Source organism: Pristiophorus japonicus, chromosome 2, assembly GCF_044704955.1.
Source record: "Pristiophorus japonicus isolate sPriJap1 chromosome 2, sPriJap1.hap1, whole genome shotgun sequence".
Lineage (NCBI taxonomy): Eukaryota > Metazoa > Chordata > Chondrichthyes > Pristiophoridae > Pristiophorus > Pristiophorus japonicus.
The window spans coordinates 174,898,761-174,922,289 of NC_091978.1; the positions used below are offsets into that span (position 1 = coordinate 174,898,761).

Sequence of the window (23,529 nt, forward strand, 5' to 3'; positions counted from 1 at the left end):
GCCTCAGCTCATCCACTGCTGAAGTCCTCATCCATTCCTTTGTTACCTCTAGACTTGCCTATTCCAATGCACTCCTGGCTGGCCTCCCACATTCTACCCTACATAACCTAGAGCTGATCCAAAACTCAGCTGTCAGTGTCCTAACTCACACTCCCGCTCATCCATTACCCCTGTGTTCGCTGACCTACAATGGCTCCCGGTTAAGCAGTGCCTCGATTTAAAAATTCTCATCCTTGTTTTCAAATCCCTCCATGGCCTCGCCCCTCCCTATCTCTGTAATCTCCTCCAGCCCCACAACCCCCCGAGATATCTGCACACCTCTAATTCTACCCTCTTGAGCATCCCTGATTATAATCGCTCAATCATTGTTGCCTAGGCCCTAAGCTCTAGAATTCCCTGCCTAAACCTCTCCGCCTCTCTATCTCTCTTTATTTCTTCAAGATACTCCTTAAAATTACCTCTTTGACCAAGCTTTTAGCCACCAGCCCTAATTTCTCCTTCTGCGGTTTGGTGTCAAATTTTTTATCTCATAATATTCCTGTGATATAAATACAAGTTGTTGTTGTTGTTTGAGACCCATGTTTTGTTTCTTTACTTGTCCCATTACCATCTCCTTTTGCCTTGCACCATCATCCCTCTTGTCATTTAATCTTTCTTGCCTTCCACCCTATCACAGACCTTCCCTTTCTTCTGTCCTCCCTTCACCCTATCCCTGTCTCTGCACGTGCTTAAAACCTGTTATATCTCTAAAATTTTCCAGTTCTGGAGAAAGGTCATTGACCTGAAATGTTAACTGTTTCTCTCTCCGCAGATGCTGCCTGACCTGCTGAGTATTTCCAGTATTTTCTGTTTTAATTTTAGATTTCCAGCATCCGCAGTATTTTACTTTTATATCATTGGTAGCTGCTATTTCAGCCATTATGCTCCCACCTTCTGGAACTCCCTTCTCCAGCAATTCTGGCTTTTTGCCCCACCAACCCTTATTTGCTCTCCCCCTCCTGCTCAGTGTTTACTCTTTGCCAAATGCCCTTAGACTTCTCTGTGCACACGCAGAATGCTGTAGAAATGTAAGTTGTTGTTTTTTCTGCTTCCCTTTGCTTATTCATTCTCACTTTCTCCATCTTTGAAACCTTTTGTCTCCTTCCTTATTTCATGTTATCTACTTTCTTTAAGATTAGCCCAGGCGTACAATTGATATTGATGTTCATTGAAGTCATGAATGCCTTTGATCAAAGAAAACTGTAAGAAATCAAGTGGAAATATTTTTGCTGAGCTCAGGCCTTTTCTATGCATTTGAACACAAAATCTGGCACAGAGACAGCTCATCAGGTGAGGCACCTCACCTGGCGTATTGTATGCACAATCAAATGGGGAGCCAAGGTTGCTTTCAGCACACAGATGTGCAGAATCACCTTTTACATTGCACATTCATTGGTAATTGCCAAAATATGAGCCACAGTATTGGATTATGACCATGAAATTGGATGAAATTTTGTTGCCAGAATCTAATACTGCTGTTCTGACCATCTGTCAACTTTTACCTGTCTACACATAACACTGGCTTTAATTAACATTAAGAGAATCCAAGGAGATTGTGGATAAATGTTGCTTTCATGGTGGTTGCTGGTTGTTCATTGGGTGTTTTTTAGTGAATGGCATTGTTTTATAAAGTGGTAGTGAATAGTTTATTTTTAGAAATTATTAATTTTTGTTATACAATTGATGGTTTTGATTGGATTTTGTGAATAGGACATTTGATTGAACCTTACTGCTGCATCAGGTATTTTCCAGGTGAACAATTCTTATTATATAAATAGATATGTATCTCCAACAGTTCCTTGGAGCCAACAGTCAGAACATTTTATAAAAGAAATTCATCACAACCCAAAGGAAGAAATAGTTATTAAAAATCTGTAATGCACTAAATAAGTAATCAAAAAAATCAGGAAATTTGCTAAATAAAAGTGTATATTAATAACACAAAAAGTCAATGCTCCAGTAGATTGAACTACGTATAGGAGGGGGTAAATCTGCAGGAACTGATAGTCCTGGATGATTGTGCGTGATGACGTTTTACCGTGACGCAGGACGCCACCCTTCAACTGTGGGCGGATGGGAATGTAACTTTCTTTCCTCCATCTTCAGCGAGGTGAGGGAGCGCGTAGGAGAGCCGGTTGGCGGAATCTTTCTTCATCGGCTGTCTGCTGTAGTGTGCGAGGCTGAGAGCGGCGGTAACAAGAAACCCGTACTCTCCGGCCGCAGGTCCGGACGGTATTGCCGGTGTTTTTAAAGCGGATGTGGGTTAATTTTGAGTGTTTATGGCAACCGACTCTGCGCTTCAGGCCCAGAGAATCGCCGGCCTGCGCCGGAGGCCGGTTTGAGGTCCATATTACTAGAGCCGGGCGCAGGTTCAGTGAGCTGTTGAGGAAGCCGGAGCTGTGCGAGTGTCGGTCCGGCGGCGGTGCTGTGAGAGCTGTGGTGATTGAAAGTAGTGAAGAGCACAGACTGGTCCTCTGTGGATCCTGCCCTCAGAAGGCAAGGGTGTAGTAGCCCAGAGTCCCCTTGGCCAGAGTGGTGTTCCCTTGTAGAAACACACTTGTGTCTGTGTGTCTTACATTTGTACCTCAAATTGCTCTAATTATATTTGGAAGTTAGCCCTTCAAAAGCCCCCAATGACGCTGTTGAAATCTGCTGTCAATCAGACTTAAAATAAAATATCATAACTTTCAGCCTAATATGGTAAACTCCTAAAATCTTTCCATAAGCAAAGAACTTACTTAGAGGCTTCCACAGCCATAGGATGCCCTCACAGGCAATTAACAATATGTTGTAGTCACTGTTATCATGTAAGGAAATGTGGCAGTCAATTTGTGCACAGCAAGGAGATAAATGATCAGATAGTCTTAATGGTGTTGGTTGAGGGATATATGATGGCCAAGATGCTGGGTGAGCCCCCCTTGGTATTTTGAGTTGTGCAATGACTTCTACTGCGAGGGCAGATGGGGCCCCAAGTCCAGAGACATGAGCACAAAATCCAGGCTGACACACCAGTACTGTGGGAGCACTGCACTATTGGCAGTGCCTTCTTTTGCATACGATGTTAAGCCGAGGCCCCGTCTGCCTTCTCAGGTGGATGTAAAAGATCCCGTGGCATTATTTTGAAGAGGGGGGAGTTATCCTGCAGAGTCCTGGCCAATATTTATCACTCAACTAAAACAGATTAGATGGTCATTTTACAATTGGTGTCTGTGGGAGCTTGCTGTGTGCAAATTGGCTGCTGTGTTTCCTTTGTTACAATGAGTCCTTAGGTGGCTGAACAGTCCAATAGGAGAACCACAGTCCCTGTCACAAGTGGACAGATAGTCGTTGAGGGAAAGGGTGGGTGAGACTGGTTTACTGCACGCTCTTTCCGCTGCCTTCGCTTGATTTCTGCATGCTTTCGGTGATGAGGCTTGAGGTGCTCAGCTTGCACTTCCCCCACTTAGGATGGTCTTTGGCCAAGGGCTCCCAGGTGTCAGTGGGGATGTTGCACTTTATAATGTGCTTTGGGATATCCTGAGGTCGTGAAAGGTGCTATATAAATGCAAGTCTCTTGACAACGTCTGATCCAAAAAATGGCATCGCTGAACAATGCAACACTCTGTACTGCACTGGTGTTGAAAACACTAATTAACACTCTTTCCATAAGACACTTGCATGTGCTCACCATTGCTGTTTTATGCTCCATGCAAGTTATGGTGTTATATTGGTTTTTGTAGTGCCTTAAACCAAGTTTTCTTTTGTTTTAGAATGAAGACCATTCTCAGCAACCAGATTGTTGACATTCCTGACAGTGGTACAGTTATCATCTTCTAACTTTTTGTCAAAGCTTTATGATCACTTACTGTACCCCTTGTGTTGTAACCAGCATTGTATTCTTGTTTATAGTTGATGTAGTTTTGAAAGGGCGAACTGTCATTGTAAAGGGGCCCCGAGGAATATTGCGCAGGGAATTTAACCACATCAATCTGGAACTCTGTCTTCTTGGCATCAAGAAAAAGAAGGTAGGATGTTTGTGTCTATCAAATATTTATCTAGAATATATTGATCAGGTTGTTTTGCAAGACTCAGTGAAACCTTGGTGCATCTACTTCAGTGTCAGCTTGGCTTATTAGTTGCATGCTCTCCTGAGTAAGAAGCTTGTGGGTTCAAGACCCACTCCTGGGATTTGAGTATATAATCTAGGGTGACAGTTCAGTACAGGGAGTGCTGCATTGTTGGAGGTGCTGACTTTCAGATGAGGCATTAAATCAATGCCATGTCAGTCTGTTAAGTTTGAGGGTGAAATATCCCACAAGAGCAGGTAGTTCTCTTGGTATCCTGACAGGAAAAAATAGAAAAGCAAATTATAATTTAAATGAAGAAAAATTGCAAGTGCTGCAGTACAGAGAGACCTGGGGGGTCCTTGTGCATGAAACACACAGTTAGTATGCAGGTGCAGCAAGTGATCAGGAAGGCAAATGGAATGTTGTCCTTTATTGCAAGGGGGATAGAGTACAAAAGCAGAGAAGTCCTGCTACAACTGTACAGGGTATTGGTGAGGTGGCCACACCTGAAGTACTGTGTACAGTTTTGGTCTCCATATTTAAGGAAGGATACACTTGCATTGGAGGCTGTTCAGAGAAACATAGAAACATAGAAAATAGGTGCAGGAGCAGGCTATTCAGCCCTTCTAGCCTGCACCGCCATTCAATGAGTTCATGGCTGAAGATTCACTAGGTTCGGGAGATGAGGGGGTTGACTTATGAAGATCGGTTGGGCCTATACTCATTGGAGTTCAGAAGAATTGAGAGGTGATCTTATCGAAACATAAGATAATGAGGGGGCGAGACGAGGTGGACGCAGAGAGAATATTTTCACTCGTAGGGGAATCTAAAGCTAGGAGACATAGTCTCAGAATAAGCGGCTGCCCATTTAAAACTGATGAGGAATTTCTTCTCTGGGTTGTAAATCTATGGAATTCTCTGCTCCAGAGAGCTGTGGAGGCTGGGTCATTGAATATATTTAAGGCAGAGATAGATAGAGATTTTTGGGCGATAAGGAACTAAAGGGTTATGTGGAGCTGAGACCATGATCAGATCAGCCATGATCTTACTAAATGGCGGAGCAGGCTCGAGGGGCCAGGTGGCCTACTCCTCCTATTTCTTATGTTCTTATGTAAGCAGTCATCCCTTACTCCATCGTGAAAACAGATTAACTGGTGATTCATCTCATTGCTGTTTTTAACATCTTGCTGTGTGCAGTTTGACTAAAGTGTTTCCTTCAAAACATGACTACATTTCAAAAAATAATTAATTTGTCTGTGACTCTTTAAGGCATCATGAGGATATGATTAGGTGCTGTACAAGTTCTTAAGATGTGATTTTGGAGACACATGGAGAAAGTGAAGTGGGTAGACAAAAAGTAAGGTGGTGGCAATAGGAATGTAATTTGATACAGAAAAAAGGTACAAAAAGACTAATGGGATGCAATGTTAAAAGGGATGCGGGGGGGAGGGGTCGGGCTGGTAGGGGAGGGGGTGTGCAGTCGGGCTGTTGAGGGCCAGGGTGGGTGAAGGCCGTGGGGGGGGGGGGGGGGGGTCCAGAGTTCGGAACATTTTCCGGTTTCCAAATGACCCCACCACGGATTGGCCTGGATTCCGGAACATTCCGAATTATGGAACTCCGGATTTCGGATGCTCAACCTGTATACCAGAACTGGCTGGCTTGATGCTCTGGCCTTTTCTGAATCTGCTGTGTTTTCAAAACTTGGCTGTACATAGGATCATTTTTATTGACCAGGCCTTAAAGGTAAAGTTGGGGTGAGGATGTAATAATCTACCTCTTAAAATTTGAGTGCATACTCATGAGCAGATTTCATTTGGTTGTGTGTATTTGCACTGCTGGAGACCCACCACTTTAGTTTCCTGCTGCTGCTTCTGAATATATTGGTTGTGGATTTTCTGGTGTCTCAGATTAACGTCAGGCTAGTACAATGTGCTAAAATGATGGACCCACTGGAAAGGTGGATTGTCCCTGTAAGCTTTCTGTTGTGACAAATCTTAATGATGCTGAAAATGTGCAGTTAATGTGTTTTTTTGGGGTATTTTGAGGTAGTTGTTTGTGCAACTCCAACCTTTTAACACTTGCTGCTAATGTTGCCATTGTGGAATTGACAAGTTGCCAGGCTATCTCCTGTATTTTCTCTGTCCTAGTGCTTCCTAGTCTCCAAATACTGCCATCAGCTGGCGTAGATCTTCAGTATTTTGCTGAAGTTAGAGATGAATGACCAGGCATTACTAACAATCCTGTGGGGCGAAATCCTTATCTGCGCTCTACAATTGCAGAAATATTGTTAAGATTGTGATTTTGTGCGTGATAGAAGTGTTTACATTACAATATCAGTGGCAGATTGTTTCACCATGGCCATACTTCCATAACATTTGATGCATAGAGAAAGTGCATTACAGATTTCAGATACACCAGTATTGAAGTCATTACCTAATAACCTTAAACCACATTATACCTGTACACTAAATTCCATTAACTTTAGTATTTGTAGATTTCAATTAGTTAACAAATTACACAACACTGCCTCGGTCCAGAAATCCAGTGTGTTGAAAATCAATGGCCCAGAAATCCCAGTCGGCTGCTTCCCACAGGCGATTTGAGGGGGGAAAAGTTTAAAAAAAAAAAAAAATTTTTTAAAGATGCGCACTTACCTATTCCTGCTGTGCCTACATGAGTTCCCAGTCCTGAGGTCTCCACTGACTGCATGTCGGAGCACATCTGGATGTACGCAGAGCTGGAGCTGCAGTCACATGGCACTGGGCAGCCAATCCAGGTAAAGTATATTATCATTCATAGTAATGAGCTCCGTAAGTTGGAGTTTCCATTATTATGAATGAGAACCGTCTCCACCAAACACATACAACTCTAATTAAAAAAGAAATAGAAAAAATACACCTCATTTTTATTAATTTAAATTCGTTATTTTTTTAAAAATCCAGTTTTTTAAATTATTGTTTAAAATAAACTTACTGTAGTGGGGAGGGTTTTAACAATAAAATCTCTTTTTTTGTGTATTAAAATTCCTGCACCCGTAAAAGCAGGCTATGCGCCTGCTTTTATCAGGTACAAGGGCTTTTAGGACATCTGCTGGGCAAGATGTGGGTAAATACTAAATTTTGCCCGTGCGAATGTCCTGGATGTGGAGATATAGACGATCTGTTAAACCTGGGAGGCTGGAATTTCTGGTTCATTAAGATCCATAACTTGTGTTTACAAAAGTCATTAGTAACATTTTTGCCTCCTGTTTCCAAGCTTCGAGTTGACAAATGGTGGGGTAACAGAAAAGAGCTGGCCACTGTAAGGACAATCTGCAGTCATGTACAGAACATGATCAAGGGCGTCACAGTAGTAAGTAACTTCTTATAAGTGGGCTAACTTGATAGTTTTGTGCTTGCTCTAAATGCCTTTAAAGTTTTCTTGTGCTGAAGTTAAGTCCTTGCTAGTATACAATTCCATGGGCACTAGATATTCTCCAGTAACTTGCCCAAATGGGAATTTATGGTTTAATCTTGGTCCTGAATGTCCAGCTATTTGTTCATGTAGGCATGACTGCCGAACCCAATCCATCCACTGTGCTTTCAGCAGTGATTGCTGCCAAGTGATTAGTGATATTCCTTACTTTTTCTTTCCCATAACTCCGACGCTACCAGCTGATGGCTAGCTTAACAACAACCTGTATCCTCACATCTGTGAATTAGATTACCTCCTTAACTAACTTGAGTCACCAGGGTTGGGAGTTGGCACTGGCTTTCATGATCATAAATGCATCATTCATTTCAGACAACAATGAGACTTGCTTTAACTTCTGTGTAATACTAACGTAGCAAGTTTTCTTAGTTTCCTTAGGTTTGGAGCATCCTTGATACCTTGGCTAAAAGGTCTTTCAAAAAAACAATGATCCAAATTCTGTTTATGAAAATTCATTACTCCAAATGGCGCTCACTTCCTAACTGCACGTGTGTCTTGTCTTTTTTTTCCCCTCCTATCTACCCAATGTGAAATATTCAGTGAACGAGAACATGTTGAATAGTTAGCATGAGATTCATAATTGAGATCTATTAACATTTTAAATTCTGACAAGCAGTTAGTTTAACTCTTATTGTCTTCACTAACGGTAGAGGGGAGGGTGTTTAATTGCAAGCCATTTCATTTCAACATTGGGCTAAAAGTCTAAAATATATTATATGCATCTGACTTCTTTACCCATTCTGAAAAATTAGGGTTTCCGTTACAAGATGAGATCGGTGTATGCTCATTTCCCAATCAACGTGGTTGTTCAGGAGAATGGATCTCTGGTAGAAATCCGTAACTTTTTGGGAGAAAAGTATATTCGTAGAGTCCGTATGAAGTCCGGTGGGTGAAGCACACGTTACTTTTAATTTCTGCAAATGTTTTGAAGGGTAAAGAGCTCCATTGTAACTCTTCTTTCTCCTTGCATCAGGTGTTTCATGTATAGTTTCCCAGGCCCAGAAGGACGAGCTTGTTCTTGAGGGAAATGACATTGAACTGGTGTCCAACTCTGGTTAGTATGCTACAATCAAAATCTGTACACCACATGGAGTAGAAGTGGAAGTAAATTGGTGACTCTCATCCACCCACATTTTATAAGGTCTAACTTGCAAAATCTGCACTTAGTCTTTCATGGATACAGGTAGTCTGTAGCAGTTGGGGTTTGTGTAGTGAAAAGGAACACTTGAACTAAATGTTTGCCTCCATTTTATTAAATAGATTTGTAGTGTTCGTATCCAATGGTGATGGATTTTTTTTCAAGCTTTACAGTGAACATTTTGGATATAAAGGAGCTAGAAAAGTCAATTTGGCCCAAATTGCCTGCCCCTTCATGATCTTAGCTCTACTTTCCTTGCTGCTTATCATGTCAATTCAAATATTTTTCAGAACTCTGCTTGGTCACCGAGACAGCATGCCTTAATTTTCAAAATGTGCTAAAGTTTTCCTAACCAGCCTAGTTTATAAAATCTTCCTTGTGATTAATTATCTTGGTTGGTACAATTGCCTTCCTTGGCTAAGGTGGTCAGCAGCACATGTTCTCCAAAAGGAATCTAATCTATGCAAGATTCCATTTCTAACTGCCCTCATCTTTTTGTTAACATCTATTGCATTGTCTTCCTCTACCATAATATCCTTCAAAAAGAGAGCTCCAATTATGGGAGGTGAAATAGAAACTGGCCCTTTGGCATCAAAAATAGAAAAGCAGTGCAACATTATGGCTATGGGAAATCTCTTTGCTGGATCTGCTATTTATTTTCCTCATTTTCTGTTTATCTTTTAGTTATGCACAACCCCTTTTGAATTACGCTGGCTGTTGTGCTTTTCCATATATTTACCCAATAGATTTCTTGATTTTATTTGATTTTTCTCAATGTGTTTAAACATAATATCAATTGGTATATTTAGTTCTCTCAAGTGATGAAGTTGTGTTTGACATACTCCAGTTCTCTGATCTCTGGAATCGAATGAACAATTAAAATTATTTGAAGCATCAGTAACTTCTATTCCTACCTCCTAGAAACTTGTAGAGATGTAACATGTAGCAACATAGAAAATAGGTACAGGAGTAGGCCATTTGGCCCTTTGAGCCTGCACCACCATTCAACATGATCATGGCTGATCATGCTTCTCTCCATACCCCTCGATCCTTTTAGCCGTAAGGGCCACATCTAACTCCCTTTTTGAATATATCGAACGAGCAGGTCTCAACAACTTTCTGTGGTAGAGAATTCCACAGGTTCACAATTCTCAGTGAAGAAGTTTCTCATCTCTGTTCTAAATGGCTTATCCCTTACCCTTAGACTGTGACCCCTGGTTCTGGACTTCCCCAACATTCTTCCTGCAACTAACCTGTCCAATCCCGTCAGAATTTTATATGTTTCTATGAGATCCTCTCTCATGCTTCTAAATTCCAGTGAATATAAGCCTAGTTGATCCAGTCTTTCTTCATATGTCAGTTCTGCCATCCCAGGAATCAGTCTGGTGAACCTTCGCTGCACTCTCCCAATAGCAAGAATGTCCTTCCTCAAGATTAGGAGACCAAAACTGTACACAATATTCAAGGTGTGGCCTCACCAAAGCTGCAGTAAGACCTCCCTGTTCCTATACTCAAATCCTCTCGCTATGAAGGCCAACATGTCATTTGCCGCCTTCACCGCCTGCTGTACCTGCATGACAACTTTCAATGACTGATGTACCATGACACTCAGGTCTTGTTACACCTCCCCTTTTCCTAATCTGTCACCATTCAGATGATATACTGCCTTCCTATTTTTGCCACCAAAGTGGATAACCTCACATTTATCTACATTATACTGCATCAGCCATGCATTTGCCTACTCACCTAACCTGTCCCAAGTCACCCTGCAGCCTCTTGGCATCCTCCTCACTGCCACCCAGCTTAGTGTCATCTGCAAACTTGGAGATAGTACATTCAATGCCTTCATCCAAATCATTAATGTATATTGTAAATAGCTTGGGGTCCCAGCACTGAACCTTGTGGTACCCCACCAGTCACTACCTGCCATTCTGAAAAGGACCCGTTTATTCCTACTCTTTGTTTCCTGTCTGCCAACCAGTTCTCTATCCACGTCAATACATTACCCCCAATACCATGTGCTTTAATTTTGTGCGCTAATCTCTTGTGTGGGACCTTGTCAAAAGCCTTTTGCAAGTCCCAATACACCCCATCCACTGGTTCTTCCTTGTCCACTCTACTAGTTACATCCTCTCACAATTCTAGAAGATTTGTCAAGCATGATTTCCCTTTCATAAATCTATGCTGACTTGGACCGATCCTGTTGCTGCTTTCCAAATGCGCTGCTATTACATCTTTAATAATTGATTCCAACATTTTCCCCACTACCGATGTCAGGCTAACCGGTCTATAATTCCTTGTTTTCTCTCCCTCCTTTTTTAAAAAATGGGGTTACATTAGCTACCCTCCAATCCATAGGTATAAGTATGATGCTTTCCCCTTTATACTATGCAAGTGAAGTTTGTGAAGACTGGTGAAGTTTAAGACTGCTTATAGAACAAATAGTTTCATCAATGAAATGTCCTGGATTTTGACTCTAAAATTAGTGTACTGCTTTAATCATGACTTGTATTGTGTATTTGGTGAAGCTTGGTGTTCTGAACACTTGTAGTAGTCTTGTGGTCTCTGGTTGTGGTCTTTAGCTGCTTCAGGAGTTTCCATTCATGTTTTCAAATAACTTTAAATATGAATCAATTTTCTTTCACAGATTTTGCAATTTCCTTATTAGTATGCTAATCTTGAAGCTGATCGTTCAGTTTAGGTGATTCTCTGGAAAAACAATACGTCCTTAACTTCTCGTTTTCCTTCCCATCCCACCCAATAAGTGTTTAATACACATTTGAGAATTGGACATGTCCTCAAGAATTTTGTATTACCCCGAGAAACATCTATGATTTTTGCTGTTTTTTGCACATCCTGTTTCTCTTCTCACTTTCCCCGTGTCATTCCATCAGCCCATTTGAACACCGTCTAATGTCTGGTATAGTTTCCATTAATGGGTGCCAAACTTTATTTTACATTTGTTTTCTGTCTTTTGCATTATACAGTAATTGGTGTACTTCTGCCTCTGATGGCATTCTTGTGTTTAGTGATCCAGGGTTACTCACTGGCTTATGTTTCCTTGGCTATCTCTGTTTCTCCTCCTTCCCCAGACTGGGTGATGCTGGAGTTGATGTAGTGATGAGACAAAACTTAACCACTACATGACTGCTTGCTCGCTATGTTTTTAAGGCTATTTTTTCCTGAGTGTCCTGTTTGTCAGCTAAATTGTGAAAATCCTAAACTGACTTTAATCTTGCTTTTCAACTTGATGGCTTTATTGGCTTAACCCTTGAGCTGCTGTTTGAATTTGTACCAAATGTTTCTAGTTGGCAGCTTAAGGGTTACGTAATGCTGCGATATGATTTGATGTGCTGTCTTTAGTTTCCCTTTCAGCTCCTATTTGCATGATGCCCCTTTTTGGTTAATTTTCCTGCATGGATTATTTATCTTCTAGCTGCCCTGATCCGACAGTCAAAAACAAGGATATCCAAAAGTTCTTGGATGGTATTTATGTCTGAGAAGGGTGCAGTTGTTGAGACCACAGCATTGACATAATTCATTAAAGGTTAGAAAGTGCCTTGTGTCTTCTCCATTGGAGCAGACATGCATGGTGTTGTATGAAGAGGAAACATGCTCATCTCTACACAGATGTCCTGGTATTGCTGAGGTTTATTTTTTTTAAGTTGTGCTTGTGCTCGTGGAAAATAAATCTTTAAAATTCAGTAAAAAGCAAGGTGGTATAAAAGGGTGAAGAGTAGAGCAGGCAGTTTCCTTGATGAATTCTTGTTATCTCAAAAGTCTATTTTAACCTGTTAATTGTAAACAGGTACAAACATGAAGTCTTGAGGTTTTGCTACTGCTAAACCTGGTTTTTCACACCTGGATTTTTGGTCAAGCAGCCAAATCAAAACCAACTTTTCAAACATGAGGAGGATAAACTGTTGTTCTTGCATTGCTTGATCATTCTGTCAGCTGAAAGGTTCTGCTGTCCAGACCATCCAATCCTCCTGACTAGGGGTGGAGAATAGTCTGAAGCAGAACAGACCCTTTATAAAAACTTCAAAATTCTCACATTTATCAATTTATGAATTTCAGCTAAATGAAGTTTTTTTTTTAATTAAAAATTCTTCAGCCTCCCTTTCTAATGGTCTGGACTCAGATGGGTGCTGTTCCATGGATGCTAGAAGTCCTTCAGTACATTACCTAAATGCCCCTCCTTCATGGTAAGCCAAGATGGAAGGTTACACTGAACAATATGAAGGAGGATTGACTTTTTTTTTAAACTTAATTTTAAAAATGGTTACTTTTATTAAGATAATTAATATGAATCCTGATTTACAGTTAAATGCCCATGATGCCCTTCCCATTGGGCAGCAAAAACCTGTTCATGGCAAGCTATGGCACCAGAAGCCATTGTGCCTGTTTGTGGTGGGCAATAACATTGTCAGGAGGCTATCATTCGTACCCATGCCCAATCCTATCCTCATCTTGACAACTACATAAGTACACTTGCAAGTTGTGCAGGAAAGAAAACCTTGTCTGATTTACTTTATGATCCTTCCTAATTTGCCATGGAGCACAAACTAAACCTTTTTTAGTCTGTTTAGTGCAGCCATTAGAGGGGGCTGAAAAGAGGTGCTGTAAATGATCACGGGTGGAAGTTGAATGTACATTTAATCCACAAATCTAACCTTTTAAATGTGGTGGTATTAAGATGGTAATTTTCCAGTGTTTTAGTTGTAGAATGCAACAGTTCATTTCAGTAGGTGCACATGACTGTACTTTTGTGCTACTTAGAAATGTAAGCAGCATATTATCTGCATTTCCTCTGAAGTGTGATTAAATACACTTTTTTTTTCAAGAAGTTAGAGGGATGCTGGTAAAATATTGAAGTTAAAGCATAACCTCACTGTTTCCTGTGGTGAGTTTAGATACTTCTGTACTAACTTGTACTTTGTTTTGTCTTCAGCTGCTCTCATTCAGCAAGCAACAACAGTGAAGAAGAAGGATATTCGTAAATTCCTGGATGGTATCTATGTGAGCGAAAAGGGCACCGTTATTCTACAGCAATCTGAGTAACTCACTCAGCTCTTTTGGATACTCAGTTCTTTCAGATAGTAACAGTTGAATAAATGTTATGGACTGAACATGGTCTTGTTGCTGTATTTTCTGATGCTGATCTGATTTAAATCTTTGAATAGCATTCCATTTTTGCGTTGGCAGGCTGTAACTAGTGGGGTACTGCAAAGATCGGTGCTTGGGCCTCAGTTTTCACTAGATATCAATGATTTGCTGGAGTTCTTTGAGGATGTAACTAACAGGGTGGATAAAGGGGAACCAGTGGATGTGGTGTATTTGGACTTCTAGAAGGCATTTGACAAGGTGCCACATAAAAGGTTACTGCACAAGATAAAAGTTCACGGGGTTGGGTGTAATATATTAGCATGGATAGAGGATTGGCTAACAGAAAACAGAGTCGGGATAAATGGTTAATTCTCTGGTTGGCAACCAGTAACTAGTGGGGTGCTGCAGGGATCGGTGCTGGGACCCCAACTATTTACAATCTATAACGACTTGGATGAAGGGACTGAGTGTAACGTAGCCAATTTTGCTGATACAAAGATGGGAGGAAAAGCAATGTGTGAGGAGGACACACACAATCTGCAAAAGTACATAGGCTAAGTGTGTGGACAAAAATTTGGCAGATGGAGTATAATCGGAAAGTGAGAGGTCATGCACTGCCAGAAAAAAAATCAAAGAGCAACTTATTAAATAGAGAAAGATTGCAAAGTACAGCAGGACCTGGGGGTACTTGTGCATGAAACACAAAAAGATAGGATGCAGGTACAGCAAGTGATCAGGAAGGCCAATGGTATCTTGGCCTTTATTGCAAAGGGGATGGAGTATAAAAGCAGGGAAGTCTTGCTACAGTTATATAAGGTATTGGTGAGGTCACACCTGGAATACTGCGTGCAGTTTTGGTTTCCATATTTACGACAGGATATACTTGCTTTGGAGGCAGTTCAGAGAAGGTTCACTAGGTTGTTTCTGGGGATGGGTGGGGGGGCATTGACATGTGGAAAGGTTGAGTAGGTTGGGCCTCTACTCATTGGAATTCAGAAGAATGAGGGGTGATCTTATTGAAACGTATAAGATGAGGGAGCTTCACAAGGTGGATGCAGAGAGGATGTTTCCACTGATGGGGGAAACTAGAACTAGAGGGCATGATCTTAGAATAAGGGGCTGCCCATTTAAAACTGAGATGAGCAATTTCTGCTGAGGATTGTAAATCTGGAATTCGCTGCCTCAAGAGAACTCTGGAAGCTGGGACATTGAATAAATTTAAGACAGAAATAGGCAGTTTCTTAAACGATAAGAGGTTATGGGGAGCGGGTGGGGAAGTGGAGCTGAGTCCATGATCAGATCAGCCATAATCTTGAATGGCGGAGCAGGCTCGAGGGGCCGTATGGCCTACTCTTGTTCCTACTTATGTTATGATTTGGATGAGGGGAACAAATGTAATGTATCCAAGTTTGCTGATTTTAAAAAGCAAGGTGGGAGTGTAAGTTGAGGATACATAGAAGCTTCAAAGGGATATAGACAGGCTAAGTGAGTGGGCAAGGACATGGCAAATGGATTATAATTTGCAGAAATGTGAAGTTATAGACTTTGATAGGGAAAAATAGAAAAGCAAAGGAAGTTTTTTTTAAATGGAGAGAGATTAGGAAATGGGGATCTGGGTGTCCTTCAAACACATCACTGAAAATTGATGTACAGGTACAACAAGCAATTAAGAAAGCAAATGGTGTGTTCACCTTTATTGCTGCAATTAGAGGGCCCTGGTGAGACCACATATGGAGTATTGTGGTTTTGGTCACCCTACCTAAGGAAGGATATACTTAACCACAGAGTGCAGCAAAGGTTCACAAAACTGATTCCTGGGGGGAGGGGGGAAATTGTACTATGAGGTGAGATTGAGTAGACTAGGCTTATATTCTTTACAGTTTAGAAGAATGAGAGATGATCTCATTGAAACATACAAAATTCTTAGAGCTTGACAAGAGTAGATGCGGGGAGGATGTTTCCCACCGCTGGGCATTCTAGAACCAGGAGTCTCCTAATAAAGGGTCGTCCATTTAGGACTGAAGTGAGGAGAAATTTCTTGAGGGGGTTGTGAATCTTTGGAAATCTCTACCCCAGAGGGCAGTGGAAGCTCAGTCGTTGAGTAGATTCAAAACAGATCGTGAGATTTTTGGATATGGGTATAGTGCAGGCAAGTGGTGTGGAGGTGGAAGATCAGCCATGATCTCATTGAATGGCAGAGCAAGTTCGGCTCGGCCAAATGGTCTACTACTATTGTTATTTACTTAACTAGATTTTTACCACGGCCAATATGGATTGAATGATTGAGACTATAGGTATCTTAGCTCTGACCATGACTACATTCAATCCTTCCTCATCTCCCTGCCTACAAAACACCTGCTCTCTGCAACTAAGGGTGGGTGGGGACTGGCAGAAGAAACTGCATCATCCAACTAACTCACAAACACATGTAATCTACCCCTCTCCTTTGGCCTGTTGCTTCTAACATCATTGTTTCCCCATCACCTTTAAACCTCTTGTCCCCAGATTTGCACAGGGCCCCTTGGTACATGATTGCAAGCATGTAAACATGGCAGGAGCCCAATCTGCAAGTCTCATTTTGGATGCTTTTCCCCTGTTCTGATGGCATCTCTTTCTTTCGAATGCAACAGTTTAAAAGTCCCTCCAATCTGCACAAGACCAGTAATTTCCTTGGGTGCTGTTGGGGGGCGGGGGGGATGACTGATCAGGGGAGGGCAGCAGCAGCCAAGTTCATGGCACCGTGGGTGGCTCTGCTGCACAGGAGAGCAAGAAAAAGAGTGGGAGAGCTATAGTGGTAAGAGATTCTATTGTAAGGGGAATAGATAGACGTTTCTGCGGCTGCAATAGAGACTGCAGGATGGTATGTTGCCTCCCTGGTGCAAGGGTCAAGGATATCTCCGAGCGGCTGCAAGACATTTTGGAGGGGGAGGGTGAACAACCAGTTGTCGTGCTTCTAGGTAAAAAATGGGATGAGGTCCTACAAGCTGAAGTTAGGGAGCTAGGAGTTAAATTAAAAAGCAGGACCTCCAAGGTAGTAATCTCAGGATTGCTACCAGTGCCACATGCTAGTCAGAGTAGAAATAGCAGGATAGCTAAGATGAATACGTGGTGCAGGAGAGAGGGATTCAAATTCCTGGGACATTGGAACCGGTTCGGTGGGAGGGGAGACAAGTACAAACTGGACGGTCTGCACCTGGGTAGGACCGGAACCAATGTCCTAGGGGGGAGTATTTGCTAGTGCTGTTGGGGAGGGGGTAAACTAATATGGCAGGGGGGTGGGAACCTAGGCAGGGAGACAGGAAAGTAAAATGGGGGCAGAAGCAAAAGACAAAAGAAAAGTAAAAGTGGAGGGCAGAGAAACCCAAAGCAAAAATCAAAAAGGGCCACATTACAGCAAAATTCTAAAGGGACAAAGTGTGTTTAAAAAGACAAGCCTGAAGGCTCTGTGCCTCACTGCGAGGAGTATTCGTAATAAGGTGGACAAATTAACTGCGCAGGCAGCTATTAACGAATAAGATATAATTGGGATTATGGTGAAATGGCTCCAGGGTGACCAAGGCTGGGAACTCAACATCCAGGGGTATTCAACATTCAGGAAGGATAGACAGAAAGGAAAATGAGGTGGGGTAGCGTTGCTGGTTAAAGAGGAAATTAACGCCATAGTAAGGAAGGACATTAGCTTGGATGATGTGGAATCTGTATGGGTAGAGCTGCGGAATACCAAAGGGCAGAAAACGCTAGTGGGAGTTGTGTACAGACCACCAAACAGTAGTAGTGAGGTTGGGGACAGCATCAAACAAGAAATTAGGAATGCGTGCAATAAAGGTACAGCAGTTATCATGGGTGACTTTAATCTACATATAGATTGGGCTAACCAAACTGGTAGCAATAAGGTGGAGGAGGATTTCCTGGAGTGTATTCGGGATGGTTTTCGAGACCAATATGTAAAGGAACCAACTAGAGGGCTGGGTGATGTGTAATGAGAAAGGACTAATTAACAATCTTGTGTGATGCCCCTTGGGGAAGAGTGACCATAATAAGATGGAGAGTGACAGTTAATTCAGAGACTAGGGACTAAGGAAAGGTAACTTTGATGGTATGAGACGTGAATTGGCTAGAATAGGCTGGCAAATGGTACTTAAAGGGTTGACGGTGGATAGGTAATGGCAGACATTTAAAGATCACATGGATGAACTTCAACAATTGTACATCCCTGTCTGGAGTAAAATAAAACTGGGAAGGTGGTTCAACTGTGGCTAACAAGGGAAATTAGGGATAGTGTTAAATCCAAGGAAGAGGCATATAAATTGGCCAGAAAAAGCAGCAAACCTGAGGACTGGGAGAAATTTAGAATTCAGCAGAGGAGGACAAAGGGTTTAATTAATAGGGGAAAAATAGAGTATGAGAGGAAGCTTGCTGGGAACATAAAAACTAACTGCAAAAGCTTCTATAGATATGTGAAGAGACAAAGATTAGTGAAGGCAAATGATGTAGGTGCCTTGCAGTCAGAATCAGATGAATTTATAATGGGAAACGAAGAAATGGCAGACCAATTGAACAAGTACTTTGGTTCTGTCTTTATGAAGGAAGACACAAATAACCTTCAGGAAATACTAGGGGACCGAGGGTCGAGCGAGAAGGAGGAACTGAAGGAAATCCTTATTAGTCAGGAAATTGAGTTATGGAAATTGATGGGATTGAAGGCCGATAAATCCCCAAGGCCTGATAGTCTGCATCCCAGAGTACTTAAGGAAGTGGCCCTAGAAATAGTGGATGCATTGATGATCATTTTCCAACAGTCTATCGACTTTGGATCAGTTCGTATGGACTGGAGGGTAGCTAAGAGAAAATGGGGAATTATAGATCGGTTAGCCTGACATTGATAGTGGGAAAATGTTGAATCAATTATTAAAGATGTAATAGCAGCGCATTTGGAAAGCAGTGACAGGATTGGCCCAAGTCAGCATGGATTTATGAAAGGGAAATGATGCTTGACAAATGTTCTCGAATTTTTTGAGGATGTAACTAGTAGAGTGGACAATGGAGAACCAGTTGATATGGTATATTTGGACTTTGAAAAGACTTTTGACAAGGTCCCACACAGGAGATTGGAGTGCAAAATTAAAGCACATGGTATTAGGGGTAATGTATTGACATGGATAGAGAACTGGTTGGCAGACAGGAAGCAGAGAGTCGGGATAAACAGGTCTTTTTCAGAATGGCAGGCAGTGACTAGTGGGGTGCCGCAGGGCTCAGTGCTGGGACCCCAGCCATTTACAATGTACATCAATGATTTAGATGAAGGAATTGAGTGTAATATCTCCAAGTTTGCAGATGGCACTAAGCTGGGTGGTGATGTGAGTTGTGAGGAGGATGCTAAGCGGCTGCAGGGTGACTTGGACAGGTTAGGTGAGTGGGCAAATGCATGGCAGATGCAGTATAATGTGGATAAATGCGAGTTTATCCACTTTGGTGGCAAAAACAGGAAGGCAGAATATTATCTGAATGATGACAGATTAGTAAAAGGACAGGTGCAACGAGACCTGGGTGTCATGGTACATCAGTCATTGAAAGTTGGCATGCAGGTGCAGCAGGCGGTGAAGAAGGCAAATGGCATGTTGGCCTTCATAGCGAGAGGATTTGAGTATAGGAGCAGGGAGGTCTTTCTGTAGTTGTACAGGGCCTTGGTGAGGCCTCACCTGGAATATTGTATTCAATTTTGGTCTCCTAATCTGAGGAAGGACGTTCTTGCTATAGAGGGAGTGCAGCGAAGGTTCACCAGACTGATTCCCGGGATGGCAGGACTGACATATGAGGAGAGACTGGATCGACTGGGCCTGTATTCACTGGAGTTTAGAAGAATGAGAAGGGATCTCATAGAAACATAAAATTCTGACGGGATTGGACAGGTTAGATGCAGGAAGAATGTTCCCAATGTTGGGGAAGTCCAGAACCAGGGGTCACAGTCTAAGTATAAGGGGTAAGCCATTTCGGACTGAGATGAGGAGAAACGTCTCCACTCAAAGAGTTGTTAACCTGTGGAATTCTCTACCGTAGAGAGTTGTTGATGCCAATTTGTTAGATATATTCAAGAGGGAGTTAGATATGGCCCTTACAGCTAAAGGGATCAAGGGATATGGAGAGAAAGCGGGAAAGGAGTACTGAGATGAATGATCAGCCATGATCTTATTGAATCTTGGTGCAGGCTCGAAGGGCCGAATGGCCTACTCCTGCACCTATTTTCTATGTTTCTATGAAACCTTTAGTAATGACTTCTTGATCTCCATGACTTTTAAACTAGATTCCTTGTTTGGTCCACGTCTTCACTCAACCTCACTTGTGCATAATTGCATCTATCTGTACTCTTGTGCCACCCTCTGGACCTTGCATTCACATTTGATTTCATCCATCTCGAGGTTTTGATTATTGACACCCTTCTTTCTACACCTTCAAGAACATAAGAAATAGGAGCAGGCCATTCTGCCCTTTAAGCTGCTTCTGCCATTCTGTAAGATCATGGCTGATCTACTTCAAATCCACCAGCCCTATTCACTTGTGTCCACTTGGTTCACTTTGTGTCCAAAATTCTGTTGATCTCATTCATGAACATAATCAATGACTGATCATCCACAGCCCTCCGGGCTACAGAATTCCAAAGATTCACAACCCTTTTGAGTGAAGAAATTTCTCCTCATCTTGATTCTAAATGGCTGACCTCTTAATCAGATGCTGATCCCTAGTTCTAGACTCCCCAACCAGGAGAAGCATCTAACCTGTCAAGCCCCCTTTAGAATTTTATAAGTTTCAATGAGATCACCTCTCATTCTTCTAAACTTTAGGGAATATAGGCCTAGTCTACTCAATCTCCTTGTAGGACAACCCAGGAATCAGTCTAGTGAACCTTTGTTGGACTGTGTCAAGTATAGCCTTCCTTGGGTAAGGAGACCAAAATGGTACACAGTACTCCAGGTGTGGTCTCACAAGGCCCTATATAATTGCAGTAAGACTTCTTTAATCTTTTGTACTCCAAGCTTTTGTAACAAAGACTAATATCATTTGCTTTTGAAATGGTTCACAGTTGTGGATGTCGTGAATGGCTTCCTGTCCCTCTCCTTACATCCAGACAGTTAGTATCGCACTGCCTTTACCATGGCTGGAGTGCAGTACTGCCGGACTGTTTTGCCACAGGGGTACTGTGATGTGCCTGTGATCTTTCACGCAGCAGTGAAACGTGTTTTAGACCATATTCCCTTTGGGGATCAAATCATTCAGTATGTGGATGACATATTGATCCAGTCTTCGTCTGTGGAGCAACACAAGCAGGTCTAGTATGTACTCCAGATGTTGTTGGAGGAAAGTTTGCTGTGTAATCCCAGTAAAGCTCAACTGTGCAAATCATGGGTTGTATATCTGGGTGTTTTGGGGATCGAGAGGAAGTTCATTGCGCAGAATCGAGTAAGCCAACTTAAATTACTCCTCCCCACTGACCACAAGTCCTTGGGACTCACTGGGTTTCGTAACGAGTTTGTACCCAACTGCACGAATTGTTGAGCTGCTCCATCAGTTGTTACACAGCTCCTCTTAACTGGACGGAGGAGCATACTGACACTTTAACACGTCTGAAACAGCAGCACAGTAACATTCATTTGAGTGCTGTTTCCATGTATGGATTCTCTCCTGTCTACTAATGTTATGTTTGAATGGCTAAAAAGCCTCACACGGAGGTTGTGGGCCTTATGATGGGTGAACCACATGAATGTGAAGCACTCACAGCCCCTGCAGCACATCCAGTGTTTGTAGGGGGTCGTGCAGTTGAAGCGGAAACGGCCTGGTTTTTAGATGGTGATTCTTTTATTCAGGACGGTAGCCATCACACTGGGTTTGCAGGTACTATTATTACTTAGGGCCAGGTATAGCAGGAGTCTGGATTCAGAGTTAAAAATGGGGGCACGCAGATCGGAACTAATGGCTCTGGTACATTTGGTGGTCGAAGTCTTCAACACTAATCAAGATATTACAGTTGTTGTAGATTCAGATTACGTCTTTAAGGGCGCTCTACTCACTTTAGTGTGGTCTTGCAATGGCTTTATGGCAACCGATGGGTCAGACATTAAGCATGAGCAGTTATGAAAAGTTTTACTGTCAGTGTAGAGTGTTTGTTTTTTCACTTTACTCTGATTCTTAGACCTTGGAACTTATAGTGGGAAAGAACAACACGTGGCACAAAATTTTAGGCTTAACCAGTGTCAGTTTTATTACACAACAAAAAATGACTAAAACTACAGGACTAGACTTCCGAGAGAAATTTGACTTTAGACATACAATCACCAGAGATTCGTGGTCCTTGATTCCGTGACCTGCTGTTTCTTCTTCCGGCTGTTCTCTGCAGCTGCTGTTCCTTTTCTACCGCTTCTTCTTGTGTTGCCTGTCCTCCTTCTTCTGTTGCCTGTTTCTGTGTCTCTGTGTCCGAATATTTATATCCATAGTATGAATTGGTTTCTTGCTTCCGAGATCCGATTACCGAGGTGGTGATTTGTTTAACTGGTTGTGGTGATGAGTTTGAATGGCTACTAATTTGCACATGGAGTCGATAATGCAAAAGATATTTCCTTATGCTGGATGCTGTTATCCAAAAATTTGCATTCCATGGGGTCCTTTGTTGTCTGGTCTTTTTACAGACTTGATGTCTCCACTGGCCGTTTTCCCCACCCTCGTCAATCAAGTTCAAAGCCTCACGTAACAACTCCATTGTTATGCATGAAGTCAGTTTTATGTTCTTGACAACAGAATGTCCTTAATTGTCCAGCTTAACTCAAAAAGCTTGGATTAATCAATTTTTAATTCATGGTCTGTGTTTTTCTGAAGATTAGTAATCTTATAATCCCTCCTTTTAATGTCTCTTATAATAAACTCAGAGACATTATTCTGGGTGGCGTCTTTTTCCACGAGCGTTTTGGGTGATGGCAGTCTTCAGTCAAATCTCACCATTACATTTCTTTTTACACACAAAACCCAATGTTTTTACAATACAACAGTGTTGCTTACAACGAAACCATGTTTGACCGTTAATCTGACTTCAGTTTATACCCTTTTTACAAACACTTCGGCCTGGGTTTACTTTAATAAACCTTCCAGATTCCCTTCCCTCGTCCTTTTCTTTAATTTACAGGACAGGACAAGTACATACAACACTATTATCAACTGTACAATTACTAATGAGTGCGATACGATTCGAACCCGGGGGGGGGATTTCAATATTGAGTCCCAGATCCCATCATGGAGGGGCCATCATTTCCTCGATTTCTCCCCTTTATCATCCTCCTGGTGTAACGTGTAATAATGTTTGTGGGACAGCTCGATGTTCTTTAATAGTTCAGTCAGATGTTCGGGTAACGGCAGGGTATTGTATCCAAAACGTGATATGTATTCCTGGATGTTTGGTAAGGTGCCGTTGACTGTAATACTTATGTGTTTGTGGTCAGAAACAGGAATTACCCTTGAGCTACTTGTCTATCTACCTGGGGTTTGATACAAAAAGTAGAATCCCTCACTGGACACCAAGTGTCCTGGTGTATTCTGTACCGACTATCGCTGGTGCTGACACAGTATGTCCCGTTTCCCTTATACGCAACCTATGGCGGGACATGGTCGTGAGCCATCAATTCCATGATATCGTTTATAGGCTGCCCGTCCTCGTACTTGAACCCACATACTGGCTGGTCAAAAGGG

At 42.1% G+C, this 23,529-nt stretch overlaps 1 protein-coding gene across 2 annotated transcripts; it reads left to right on the plus strand.

Annotated features, from left to right (window-relative positions):
- The first annotated feature begins 2,113 nt into the window (after window positions 1-2,113).
- On the plus strand, window positions 2,114-13,823 carry rpl9 (ribosomal protein L9). 2 transcript variants are annotated; one of them, XM_070870409.1, is made up of 7 exons: window positions 2,114-2,149; window positions 3,789-3,835; window positions 3,928-4,043; window positions 7,341-7,436; window positions 8,309-8,441; window positions 8,530-8,610; window positions 13,646-13,823. In XM_070870409.1, exons 2-7 carry the CDS (start codon window positions 3,790-3,792, stop codon window positions 13,753-13,755), a joined length of 582 nt encoding a protein of 193 aa, XP_070726510.1. In that variant the 5' UTR covers window positions 2,114-2,149; window position 3,789; the 3' UTR covers window positions 13,756-13,823. The 2 variants fall into 2 exon arrangements, with proteins under 2 accessions (XP_070726510.1, XP_070726508.1); XM_070870407.1 differs by lacking the exon at window positions 2,114-2,149 and adding an exon at window positions 2,215-2,262.
- Window positions 13,824-23,529: the final 9,706 nt, after the last annotated feature.